The 14,958-nt window shown below is 37.0% G+C and overlaps 1 protein-coding gene across 1 annotated transcript in view; it reads right to left on the reverse strand.

The window, feature by feature from the left end:
• The window catches only part of LOC139715792 (phosphatidylinositol 3,4,5-trisphosphate 3-phosphatase and dual-specificity protein phosphatase PTEN-like), a 61,508-nt gene extending 53,081 nt beyond the window's left edge, over window positions 1–8,427 (reverse strand). Inside the window, exons 1-2 of the mRNA XM_071627331.1 lie at window positions 8,207–8,427; window positions 2,594–2,750 (exon numbers count right to left, since the gene is read on the reverse strand). Of these exons, the coding sequence (XP_071483432.1) occupies window positions 2,594–2,672 (79 nt within the window). The 5' untranslated portion in view covers window positions 2,673–2,750; window positions 8,207–8,427. The remainder of the gene's footprint in view (window positions 1–2,593; window positions 2,751–8,206) is intronic.
• Window positions 8,428–14,958: the final 6,531 nt, after the last annotated feature.

Raw genomic sequence — 14,958 nt, forward strand, 5'->3', positions numbered from 1 at the left:
TTACAAACAAAACAACCACACAAACTATGTGATAACTACACACCAAATCTTTTAAGGTTTTGACAGGATAGTGGTGACAATGCCTTTGGAACAAATATATAGGCCTACTGGAGTGAAATTTGTTGGTATCTCTGATCACTTTATACACATGTCACTTCCTTTGCATGACTGTGAAATTTCATGTAAAATATTTGTGCACCAGTTTGCATCCATGTACATGCTGTACACTATCCTGAATGACAAGAGTTTCAGTCTATGCACAACTTATTTTGATACCATCCAATGCACCTGTATCATGCACTGTAATGATACTTTATGCTTGTCATTTGAATTTCCATCACACTGACACTACGGTACGTTAGTAAATGATCAGTCCGGGAAGTGCCAATGCACTCACATGCTGATACACACACACACACACACACACACACACACACACATGTTCATGAGCCAACACTGAAAGCCCTGTAGGCATACATTGTGGTTCGGTTATAACTTCCTTTCTGATACAGACCTTCAACTCTTGTCTACAGTTTCAACCTTTATGCTAATACTATCACAGTACGCATTTATATCAGTGCGTCATATATGTCACAGAACCCATACTATACAGCATACAATAATTGTACCTGTAGCTTGCTAGTCTTGCCCCGACAAGTATGCACGAGAGTGAACTATAGTCCCACAGACTTCTGCCAACAGGTGAGACTTGGTCTGCAGCAGAACAAGGAACTGAATGCTGGCCATGTTCAAACAAATCACCCGCCCTGATCACACATAATAAAGTGTTCACCTCGGGTGGGCTGAAGACGGCAAAGGTGTAAAGAGTTGAAGGAGGAACATGACAATCTACATTGTACATGTACCTTGAACAGCCCAATTACTGCACTGAAAACATACTAGAGATAGCACTGCAAATTACACCTGATATGCATGCCCATATTACATCAATGAGAGTAAACCAGTGTCAACTAAAACGGACATCACAGAGCATCAGTCTTCATGTATTCTAGTCTGAGACGCCCTTCAATCAATCTCCCACCCACAATGCCCTACGCACTGCAGTAATATTATTCAGGGAAGTACCTGTAGCCCTATATAATATGATTTGGTTGTTACACTACGATATCATGTACAGCATTGCATGTAACTGGCCATCACACACAAAGATACACATGCCATGAGAGAAGAAATACTCCTCCTAACTTGCACATCAATACCATGAGTACTGACATAGATGTAAATTACACTGACATTTGTACTGGTTACTGCTATAGACACGTAGTGCAACATGATCGCAATTCGTCATCAACTTATGACCATGAGGCTTTACTCATATAACTGTGTGTGACCCAGTTACCTATGAAAGTAAAGTTGGGCAAGCCCACTCAACCCATCCACCATGGATGAGATAGAATGAATGGCACATGCTCATACATAATGCATACAATGTTCCTCTCACCTGCCTATGTGGACAAGGGCTACACTCAGTGTTGTTCACTTGATTTGGATGGATGGTTTCAGAGAAAACAAATGGTATCTATCACAAAATCAATCAAGACTACCACAGTAGCCTCTGCAAGACGTATGATGAATCGGAGATAATATTGAAATGCGTATCTAGAGGGAAATTCCACAAAATTACTTTTTTTTTTCTTAAAAAATGACAAGTACACATTAACTCAACTTAATATGTCAGTAACAATTGTTATAAAGGATATTATTTCCCCTTGTTCTGAAAGAGGTATTGAAGTCAAGTGTTCATTTATCATGCTAGAAAAATTAAAATATATGTTGAAATTCTCTTCATATTTTCTTCATGTATCATTGTCCTGCAGTGACACCACGAACTGTTGTGTTAAGAGTTTCCTTATCCAGCAATTTCAGCACCAAAACTTTTTTTTTAAATTATAATTTTGGAACGGATTGTCTGATTTTCCTCAAACTTCATTAATGTTGCTACATTCACTCAATCCACATATTATATATATTTGGGTATCATTATCCTTTAAGAAACAAGTAATAAGCAAGAAAGACACACAATATTCTTCTTAGAGCAGGTTCAGTTGTCAAATTACAGGTAGGCGATTCTACCATTAAAGGACAAGTTCATCTTATGTGGATTGAGTGAATACAGAAATATCAGTAGAATACATCGATGAAAGTTTGAGGAAAATCGGACAATCCGTTAACAAGTTATGAATTATTAAAGTTTCTGTGCAGTCACTGCTGGATGAGAAGACTACGACAGTTTATGATGTCACATGCATAGAATTCCACAAATCCCCAAAGAAACTAAAGTATGACAAAAATACAATTCTGCAAAAAATTGTATCAAATCAGTGTCTTGTGTTTCGAATTGATTTTTAAAAAAAGTAGTATGTAACTTGTTTCATGTCAGTCCTTAAATTTGCAAAGGGTTTTCCTACTCACATTCCACTAAGAGATCAATAAAGGAAGAAACAGCTTCAACTAAATGTCCACAAGCAATATCAGAATGTCCACAAACACACATCCGTCACACCACAACTTCAATGATCTACATTGTACTCCACAGGCACCCACTGTACAACTCGCTTCATTGAAAGGATACAACTCAGGTCCAGGTCAAAACTTCCATCGATGAACCTCCTTTTCTTCTTGGACACCATGTTCCTCAGTCTCGAGGCCATCCTTCCCGACGGGAGTCCCAGGCGCGGTACAAGTGGTGGTGGTGGTGAAGGTGATGTCTCTGGGTCTCTGCAATCAGCCTGCGATTGACACATATGCAGCAGTGAGTGGCTCAAGAGTCGCTAAGAATCGCTACGTCACGATATAATACAGACAAGGCACGGACGTAAATCACTGGATTCTGACGGGTGGCGATAAGCACAATAATTTTTGTTGTGACAGGTTTGGGATCTGGACTGTTCAAGCTGGTGCTCAGGTGATGACTGATGTACATTATACAACTTTCAACACCAGAGGCCCAATCACTAGCCCCAACAAGAACAAAGCGACGTCAAAAACCTATTTACTGACTCTGGACATCAGACCCCACAGCACGGGGATTCCCGGGTAGCCCAATTTGAGTCACTTCCCACCACATACGATGAAAGTGGAAATTTTTGTGGTGTTGAAATTTCGCGCAATTTGCACAACCAGAAAGTAGCGGAAAATAAAAGCACAAGAATATTTTTGCTTGTTATACGTTCCAGCAGTTAATGTCTTGTTTCCACGGAATTAAAAACAAGCGAAACTCATCTCGCCCAGTGAGAAACATTACTCGAGCAAAAATATACTCTTTTATCATACATTGAAAAACCACAAATTGCACCAGTCAGTGAATATGTACATCACTGCATAATGCTCATCAGTAACAGTTGACTCCAGTCAAGATTCTTTGGCTGTGTGTACCATATTTGCCAGTGATAAGGCCGCTGTATTTTCTACAAAAATAAAGCAGTAAAGTCGGGGTGAGGCCTATATGCCAGCACAAGCAAATTATTGTCTTTCCAACTCAGATAATCACCTGCCCAACCAACATACATAACCATGCATGAAACTATGCAAAGTGCCAATAAGCAACACGATATCAACCATTGAATTAATCAATCTTACAGACAATGTAATGTTCTGCAGTTAAGTGACAACATTTCTATTTTCACCACCTACTTAAATCACTGTCGCCGGTGCCAATTCAACAAAAGTGTAAAAAAGAAAGCACAGCGCGATTGTAAGTTGGTGCGCATAGCCATTACAGCAATTGCAATCCTGCTCAGTCATTCTTCACATAAAGGTTCTACACACAGAAATAATAATCTAAATTCCGACACAGAGTTTGCATCAACGGGAAAAAGCCTAATATAAAACAAATAGAAATTATTGTTAGAAAGCCCATGGATGGATGGAGAATTAACAAAATTTCTCAGCAATATAATGTAGAGAAGTAATGAAATATTGACCAGACCAGAACCCCTCAGATATTTTTTTCTCTGGGTTTCTCATCACCGAAGTTGGGGTGCGACTTATCCGGCGCTGCAGCCTCATCGCTGGCGAATATCGTGTATTTGCACAGAGATCAGTGCTAAAGCTGTACACAATTACAGTGATTTTCAAATATATCTGACTTTTGATTTTGGGACCTCCAACTCCCCATCCAAAAATAAAGAAATAAAAAGGACTACTTTGACTGTTATCTTTGATTACATTTACAAGCTGCCAGGTTAATAACATGCATGCAATGTGTAGACATGAACACTGTGATAGACTGGTACTGACACAAATTTATCATTTTGATTAATCAAATGGTGCCATCATCACATCAGTGGAAACATTTTGATGTCAGACTGTAAACACAAGTATCATGCTTTAATCACTCCACACATATACAGTACGTCCCAAAAAAATTACAATGGGATTTTTGCATTGATAACACCCAATATGATTAAACCGTCTAAATGCTACATTCACGGTCTTAAAACATAACATCTAAGCTGTATTTTGCAAAAAACCCATTCAATTTGGTTAAGCGGTCACAGAGAAATGTGGATTGTTGTAAAGCATGTCATGAGTCTGATTCTTCCACGTTAAGCACTTGGATGCTCTGCATATTAAAGGACAAGTTCACCTTCATAAACATAAGGATTGACAGAATGTAGCAATATTAGTAGAACACATCATGGAAAGTTTGAGGAAAATCAGACAATCCGTTCAAAAGTTATGAATTTTTGAAGTTTTTTTGCAGTACCCGCTGGATGAGAAGACTACTGCAGTGTATGAATAACTTAGATGTCACATGCGTACAACAATATAAAGAAAATATAAAGAGAATTTCACAAAATTCCATCTTTTGAAAAAAGTACACATTCCCCTGACTCGTTACCGATAAATGTTATGGGTAATATTATTCCCCCTGCCTTTAGAAAGAGGCAAGTCAATTGCTCTTTTATTATGCGAAAAAAGTGAAAATATGTTGAATTTTCTTTTATATTTTCTTTATACTGTTGTACGCATATGACTCACAAGCTGTAGTAGTCTCCTCATCCAGCGGTTCCAACACAAAAATTTAAAAAATTCATAACTTTTGCATCGATTGTCCAATTTTCCTCAAACTTTCACTGATGTGTTTTACTAATATTGTTGCATTTTCTCAATCCTTATGTTTATGAAGGTGAACTTGTCCTTTAATGTGTAAACACAACAGACAGAACTTGGAGTGAAGATATTCCTGACATGCTCTACAAAAATCCTCATTTCTCTTTGACCACTGAAGCAAATTGAGTAGGGTTTTCTGTAAGATGTTGGCATATGAGTTATAGTGTCATACTCTGAAATTGTGTTTCGATTGATTCACTATTTTTGAAGTTATCGTTGCGGAGGGCACCGTTGTAATTTTGGGGGGGGGACATATGGTAAATTGTTAAGATCAAATATTCCTTAATATCCACATTTACATATTCATGGCCCTAGAGATTCATTGGTGAAGGGTTATTCATATTTTTGTTCATCAGTTTCTTCTTCACTCCTTGAGTTTATTCAGCCTGATTGTACAGTTCTTGTTTTTTTTTAAATGACAGGTAAGGTTTGGGACAGTTTTGAGCATTGTCATGGATACACTCTAAAAATGAAGAACAAGGAGCTTTACTTACTCAGATGCAGTGATACATCACATCAGTTTCACTATGAAACATTATCTTAATATTGTTTGCCACCTTTGGCTTGAGGATTTATCCCCTGTCGGACAGCATCATGGAGTTAGAGAAGACAAGAGAGGGAAGAGTTGTAGTTGGTTTCATTCCCCCCCCCCCCCCTTCATTGATCGTACTGTACATGTTGTCTGAATAAGAATTACTCTCACTCGTGGATTTCACACAGCCACACACAAAAAAAGGGGGTAGGTTGCTGGTCACAGTGCGGTGCTAATTAGCAATGCATACTTTTTCTTTTACCTTTAAGACACAGTGAAGAACCAAGAAGTTTCGAACACTGTGTAAAACCAGGACCTTACAGGCATGAACAAATACAGTACTGTACTGATGCATAACAGGCAACCACTTACTAGGTGTTTAAAAAAAAAAAACATATACCACTTTTGACCCTTATTCAAAAACTATACTAGTACAATCATCAGATAACACTGACATTGATACATGTATGAGCAATAGCTGGATAGTATACCACTTTATTGGAGGCAATTCAAAATGAAAGCATTTAAATCAGCTTCATTAAATTCAAGATTGAGTTCTAAGTTATGGTTCAGGTTTTGCTCTATTTTCAACCCTCTGTACAAACTTAAATTTGCACAGGGGTCAATTGGTGTACACGTACATATGAGAGCGTGTGGTTAACATTAAGACAATGGTCACAATGGCCAGGATTTGAACACTTTATTATTAATTCATGAGGAATTCCACTATCAAAGCTACATTGTAGTCTTTATTCATCCTGAAATGTATTGTCATGCAAGCACATGGAAACATGTGCTTACTTTTTCATATGCATGCATTTTATCCTTTGGCATGAATTCAGACTAGCAGTGCCCAGGGCAATCCAGCATGAAATATTAATTAAGCATTCATGAGGCAGCAAGAGACCAGAAGCCTAGTCAGCAGAGCTCTGAAAAGGTGGTAATCATGTCCATTTCAGGGTCATTGTAAGCACACACTCAAATACACATCATTGGTTCCTGTGAGTTCAAGTTTTGTACAGAGGGTTAAAAATTGACCAAAATCTGGAACCTTACATTAAAATCAATCATGGATTTAATGAAACTAATTTACACTTTCATATTCAAATCACCTCCAACTAAATTGTAACTATTCAGCTATCATTTATATCAATTATACAGTGTTGTTTGATATACGTATACATGTAGTAATCGAACTATTAAGGATCAAAAGTGGGAAATTTTTTTGTAACACCTAGTATTTTCCAAAAATCACTACTGAACAGAGGTTATCTATTGTTAAGCTTTAAAGTTTTAACTTTGATGATTTACTTCATGAAAATGGGCTCAATATCATTTTGGAATAATAATGGTCTCTCTTAAAATTTTCTAGTTTTCTATGCACAACATACAAATATCAAATGAACAAACTGGCATTACCCTTAAAAACTGCTTACACACAGAGATCTAAAATGTACTAAACACTATGGTTAAGCTACTGTACAAGTACAAATAGTACAGACTTACCGGTACATCTACCTGTTCGTAAGCATTCCATAGTAGTATCTATGTTTTATCACACACAGCAAGCGCAAGCCGCCCATAATGCCGTTCAAAATTTGACCACACCACTCACTAACTGCGACAGCCGCCACACGCAGTGTGGCGGCTGCGCCGTGCTCCCATTTCAGATCTTCATGTTTAACAAACGGGTGCCTTTGCGGCGCTATATTTCCTTAAATTTTCAACAGAAACTACTAGGAATACTTACATGGGTCGATGAAACCTAAATGACTATCATCGGCGACTGTTTGAGGCATTTCATTGCTTGTGATGCACAAAATGATGTCTTATAAGCAGCTCACCGATGTTCACAGAATTCACAATCACTCGCACAAGCACACAGAATAGGGGAGCTCTCACATTAGCGAAACTGGGGGGAAGCCGCCAGGACCGCGCCTGGCGGCGCGGTCTCCGGGGCTAACCACTCACCAGCTACATGTAGAAACCAATGTTTTTGCGCACAGTCAAATTTTTGCATGGGACGTCAAACCTTGGTGGTGCAGGTTTTTTTTTAGATAACCTACGTTTACTGTAAACTCATGAAATGCTACTGGGTGTAATGGTGTGAACAAAGTAATGAATTGTTGGTACTAATCTAAATAAGGGTACAAAACATCGCCACATGATGTGCACTCACTATATCAGTCACACGGGCGATCGGCAGGATTCCTAACCACGAACCAGGACTCACGCGTAACGCGGGTTTGAATGCTAACGTTAGGTAGTACATCGTACAGTCTCGTTAGTGTAATAGAGCCTAGATCAATAAATCATTTCAAAGGTTTAACAATGTAATTATTAATACAATTTTTTCTCCCTTTGATGTTGCAGTCCTTTCTATTTCTGTCTTTTTCCGGTATGACAAACTGAATGCCAGAGAATTCCATACAGTACGATACGCTCGATAAATACAACATGATCGTTAAACGCAATCGCACGGTACCGGAGGTGTGGTAATCTGACTGCGCCCGGCGCCCATTCAACGCACCTACTTACCTTTTACCCGCGGCTACCTCTGGCTCGCTGGCACAGAAGGGTCCGTAGACTGCGAAAGCTGCCTTCTCTAGCTCTCGGAAGGGAATGATACACAATCATGGGGAATTGTAAGTATGTTACTCCGACTACAAGGTTACCCCAGCTACAGCCCCTATTTGTCTGATAACGCCGTGAAATTCCACCATTCGGATTGTCGGAGAAGCCATATGCCTTCTTCGATAGGAGTTGGTAAATTTAAGGATAAAAAGAACTGGACGATGACGGAATGGAGTTCAGGGGACTAGTGGAAAAGTTAGAAGCAAAGATTTCTGTCGCGCAATGATATTATAAACATAGGATAAGCGAACGGCCGCGGAATTCACGTTAGTCGCGTATTCGTGCGCGGACTTCAAATAAGTACATGGAACTTTTGTCGATGTTCGTCATTACTACTTTCTTAATCCTCAGTCTCATATTGTTCTTTCCAAGTTTCATTCATTTTTTTTCCATTAAATGTTAGCCCTGTTTTTTTTCCTTGATTTTTCCGTTGACCCATATTTTGCATCATGCATAGCTTACTACTGTAATGTCATTATACCATTACTGTTCTTATCTATTGCAGGGACGATCGACCTAATATTTATGTAATATGGGCATTGCTCTTATAGAAAACCATAATCATGAGCAGAGAAGGTTGCATATTACCAATTTACTTATATGCGCCATATTAGAATATATAGCATTATATAGGCCTTACTTAATAAAGTTGTTTAGCAGAGTAGTAGTAGCTAGTAGTAGTGATAGTTCCTAGGAATTATAGTAATCTTCTTGCTACATGTTTTAACTATATTAGTATTAGTAAAATATTGCGATTACCACTTGTATTCCAAAGTTTCTAGCACATTAATCACGCACCTTTTCACTCATTTCTTTTCTACTCCTTCTCCTTGCTCCTCCTTTTTCTCCATCTTTTTCTTTTTCCATTGTCTTTCTCTTGGTCCTTCTATTTCTTTCCTTCTTCTACTCCTTCTTCTTCCCAAGTTCATCCACATTGATTTGCTTTCTTTACAAATTTTATGTATAGATGACACGAGCAACATAAATATTCTTTACTGGTCAGGCTTATTTATACATAAAACAGAATTTGTTGATGTCTATGTTTCCGACAGTGATGAATATCAACTCCTCCCCTCATCAATTCGTCTACATATCAGGTCACATGATCACTGGGATACCCGCTACTTTCTGTTATTTTAGTTTGTGTTTTCTGGCTCAAAACCAAAACGATAGAAACCTAATTGTACTTGAATTTTGGCATGGAGAAGCGAGCATAAAGAAACCACAAGACACCAGTACTTGCACATGGGGAAGGCTAAAAATGTCGATTGTGTTATGGCTGCAATATAGTATTTACAAGTTTTAGAGAGGGAAAGTGAAGAAGGTATATCGATAGGAGCGTGCTCATCAGAAGAGATGTTGTGGTGCAATACCTTTATTTTTCGTTTTCATTTTTAGAATTTATATATTAATCTATCTATTATTATTATTACTATCAATATTATCATTATTATTGTTATTATTATTATTATTATTATTATTATTAAAATTTTTGTTATTATCATTGTTATGATTATTATCATTATTATCATTAGTATTATTATTATTATTATTTCTAATGTTATTATCATTAGTATTATTTCTAATGTTATTATCATTATTATTATTATTATCATTATTATTATTGTGATTATTATTATCATTATTATTATTTTGCGTTATGTTGAGGCACCGGTGATGCTATACATTCGCATGCAGACTGTTGTACCAGTTCGGGATTCCACTTTTGCGTATGGGGCAGAAAAAGGTCATTAAGATTTTGTACCAACAGGGCAAGTTGGTTCTTATATTCACTTTGAGCACCTGTGATTATAATATTATGATGTAATGATTACTCAAGTATTGCTTGCCATCAGACACATCTACCTGACAGCAAAAGTGCATGATATTTGGCAATAATAGTAAAAGATTGTGGGTACATTCTTATAATGAAATGAATTCAACCCATATAATGAAATGAAATGCATGTTTCCCCCAAGTGTTAATCGGACCATTACGTATAAGTTCATCCTTTGTTTGAACTTGACTGACGAATTCCATAAAATTACGTCGGGCAAGTTTATATGCCTTATTGTAAGTTGCTTTGAAAACGAGTGAAGCGCCTGACTAAATAGGCGTTTTCACATCAGCCCGATGTTTCGAAATAGCGCGCTATTTTGCTGACTATTTTCTGCGAAAAATATCTCGAGCTTGGATTTTTATCGGGCTGATGTGAAAACGCCTACTGAGAAAAAAGGAGAACCATTATAGTATCCAGCATGCACGTCATGAGCTAACTCCAAACTGGATTATTCGGTTTTAATGATTACGGTGCCACCCGTTGCAACCATAATTTACTTCGCTTCTTTGCATGAGTTTGAAAGCGTTTACGCTCATTTTGTCTATTAATCATCATAACCCCGTCACGGGTTGTATGTACTGTCTGTGAATCGAAATTGATGTTTGCCTTTGAACAACTCAGAATTTGCAGTATTAAATGCATTTTTATGAGCATAAGATCTGTGCCACAATTTCTTATAATTTGAGTATTGAAATGTATATATATAGCGGTATATGAAACTCACCGTTATTTAGAACAAACCCATTTTGAAACTACAGAGAGGAAAAAAAACAGTGAACTGCTATAGATTAGACTATATACAATGGATGTTTTTGTATTGTGTCTACTTATTGTTATTGTTTCTTTTGACTTGTATGTTAATCTTGTATGTGATATACCGTAACAGCCTATATACATGTATATATAACGCATTACTTGACATTATTTTAAACGTTATGATCGAAAGAAATGCCTTGTTTAGATTTCCCCTTCTTTTTCGTCGTCTTCTGTATTCATCTCTTATTTTTTTCATTTCTTCTGCTCTCCTTTTGTGACGTCATTTCTTCCACGTCTAATTCTTCTCCTCTCTTCTCTCCTCTCTCTCCCTGAGACTTCATCTCTCTTCATTCATTTTCTCTCCCCCTCTCTTTCTGTGTGTTTATGTGTGTGTGTGTGTGTGTGTGTGTGTGTGTGTGTTGTGCGTGTGTATCACAGAACTGTATGCGTATACTGTATGCAGTGGCGGATCAGAGGGGGCGCAGCCGGCGCACCCCCCCCCCCCTTTATTTTTCGTTAAAAACAAAAGAAATAAAAAGAAAAAAATGAAATGAAACCCGGAAATGGCACCAAAAATATTAGTTGCGCCCGCCTTGACAGAATTCCTGGATCCGCCCCTGGTATGTGTGTGTGTGTGTGTGTGTGAGTGTGTGTGTGTGTGTGTGCGCGCGCGCGTGTGTATATACGTTTGTGAAAACATGTTAAAGTCACAAAATGTACAGTGTATACAGGGATCAATAGTGCTGCGCGATACGTTAAAGGTGACTTGATTATTATAGAAACCTATAATTACATGTTGCGTTAAATATTGTCGCGATTAAGACAAAAGGCAGGTCTCATCAATTCCTTCCATTCAATATTTTATACCTGACTCAATTTTGCGTGAACTGTCAAAGTTGCAAATGGAATGGTGTTTTATGACAAGTCAACGTTAATACGTGGCCGCTTGACGTGCACAGAACCCAATAATCAAGTCCACCTCAATAACATCAACGAATCAATAAGTGGAACATAATTATTATAATCAAACAAACATAATAGTAGATTTTTTTCTTGAAATAGACATACAGGAAATTATGCAATTTCGTTAATATCAAACGCATTCTGTCAAGGAACAATGACGTCATTCATGCTATGAGGAGCTGATGGTGTTACCTGAACAATCTTCTCCCATTGGATTGGACAATGTCATGTATGACATGCATGATTTGGTCGTTTTCTTCTTCTTCTTCTTTTTCTTCTTAGAACTTTGTTATGCCAGTGGAGGGCGAATTTCTGTATTCATATTAACAGACAATAAAGTACCTTGTATATCCTTGTATCCTTGTATTTAAAAATGAAGGTTATAGCAACAGAGTTACTATAGTAAGCCCTTCCGCTTAAAGACATTATGTCGCGAACCTCAATTTTATGGGGAATTCTGTTGCATGCCTATGGGAAATTCGCACGAAGATTTCCTCTATCATTTCTTAAGGGATTTCGTAATGTGACCTATTCCACCATGCCTAAAAACGTTGAAAATTCACGTTTCATAACTATCTCGTTGATAGGAAATTGCCACTAACTTTTTATGTAGTATATAGTGAGAGTTGTATGATTTTTCATCAAAGTTAACTAGCTCATGGGATAAGATTTTATTTTACGTAGTAATCGATTCAGGTGAAGAGTATGGAGTATACTAGCAGCCTTATTTGTGGTAAGAGTTTGATCATACTTTGTCACTGATAACATCTTGAAATATGTATCATATATAAATTCCATTTCAAGTACTTACGTGCAGTTTGTAGAGTCCACCGAACTACATGTAACTGTAAATGTAGTTCGGTCCAGATTGCGGCATATTCTGTCAATAGAGGGAAGCAGACAAGCGACATCGGCAGACATCGGTACCTTAGCTAATTCGCCCGGGTAAGATGGAAATAGCGTTGCAGTAAATGCAATGGAAAACTTTAATTTTATATCCATTACTGGTGGAAGAAGACTGCAACACCATTCGCACAAAAGTACACATACCTATATGATATCAATTCCCTCTGCCTTCTGAAGGAGGAGTACCGAAAGTCAAGTGCTCTTTCGTTATGCTAGAATAGAAAATAATATTATGTAGAATTATATCTCTATATTGCTCTATATCGTTGCCTTACACTGTGACATCAAAAAATTGTCTTATCCAACGATGACGGCACGTGAATTTACCCAAAGCTTTAAAGATCCATACAGTATATAAATGGATTGTTGACTTTCCTCAAATTTCCCTAATGACTCCTATTAGTTTTTTTTTTCAAGTTATTCAATCCATCCACATAAAAATGGGATGTTTCATGCCGACGAAATAAAAGATATGCCAATATTTGAATTGGTGAGCAATATAAGTGCTGTATAAAGTAGGAATGTTGAGTATTATGATTATGATGATCACTGTTATCATTGCTATTATTGTTATTATTAATATTATTATTATGATGATGATGATGAATATTATCTCAATCTTATTATAAAATAAATTTCATCGTCATCATCATCATTGTTTTTATTGTCATCAGCAATATACATTCGTGTCTCAGATTTAATGCTTTAACATTTTCTATTAAAAAAAGAAAAATATGTTTTATGCATCAATCACGTGTGCTGACTTCGGAAATTCATGTGTATAAAGACGTGAACAGGGGGTTGTTCCAGAAATCAGGAATAGATGCTTCTGAGGCTCAAGTTGTAAAGGCGGTACATCGGAGCTCATTTATTACCATTGCTGGAATTTCATGATCCCGAACGCGCTGGTACGCCGCCGGAAGTTCGTGAATGCGGTTGGACCGGAAGTTCATGCTTTACAGCTTGGCCTTGATGAAAACTTGCACTAATAAAAAGGAAAACGTCTCTCTCTCCGTTTAAGTTGATTTTGATTGACAGAATAAAATCAAACAGCCAGAGGGTAGAAGTCCCTTTCATATCAGACGTCAGAGTAAAAAAGGAAAAATGATATGTAATCCAAAGTTTTACAGTAACATGTACTTGCTTTCCCAGAACATGAATACACTGTATACACTTATGGACGCAATGCACACAAGCAATTATAGATGAAGGCAATGTTATACAGCCTATCTTCTCTCAAGTTTCATGTTGTTTTGGTAGCACATAATATCATACATAATACCTAATTAGATTTCCACTTTCTTTAATGTACCGGTGAAATGTGTTTACCTAATTAGATTTCCATTTTCTTTAATGTACCAGTGAAATCTAGAAGAGGAAATTAGGCCTATAAAGCCTTATATTCACACCACATTGATATATTATTTTTTGTAAATTTAGCTGTTATGATGACTGAATGGATATTAAAAGGGTTATAGTTGAAAATTATTGACAAAAAGAATTAATTTACAATATCTTTTGTACAATAGGCCCCTCCAAAATAAATACCACAAGAGTTGTGTCTATATTACATTCTTATAATAGTGAAAAATATTGTGCACAAACGTCACGTTTACTAACAATGCGCAGACTATAAACAGTTGACGATGAAACTTTCTGTTTATATACGCCCACGGACCGAGAGGTTCATATTTTATTGAATTAATGCCCTTTGAATTTCAGCCGTGGATTTGACTCATCGGCAGCGCAGCATGAAAATCGTATCTATCCATTGTCATCTATAGGACCCATATCTTTTTTTTCCCTTTTTTTTCGGTCTCCCTTCACTATTTCTTTGCTGTTGTTTTATGCTTGATGCACAGGTCGATTGTGTGGGATAAGTCGACACAAAATGTCAATTTCTGCTGATGTCTTTTAGATCTTAAAACACACGATAACAAAACTTTAAACTGAATACAAACACAATAAAAATAATGTGTGTGCGAAGAAGTCACGGGATTAATTGTCTGTGCCATTGTTCGAATTAAGTGTTCCTTATTTGTGTTATAAATCAACAATCTTGTTTATGTCGTATGGTTTATGTTCATAAGAAAAGCTATACAGAAAGAAAAATTAATATGAGTCATTATGATGACACGGACTATGCACACACGATGTGCATGTGTTATATTGTTGAGAGGCATTTTGATTA

Source organism: Diadema antillarum, unplaced genomic scaffold, assembly GCF_040938485.1.
Source record: "Diadema antillarum isolate AM-2024a unplaced genomic scaffold, OU_Dant_1.0 scf00000055, whole genome shotgun sequence".
Lineage (NCBI taxonomy): Eukaryota > Metazoa > Echinodermata > Echinoidea > Diadematoida > Diadematidae > Diadema > Diadema antillarum.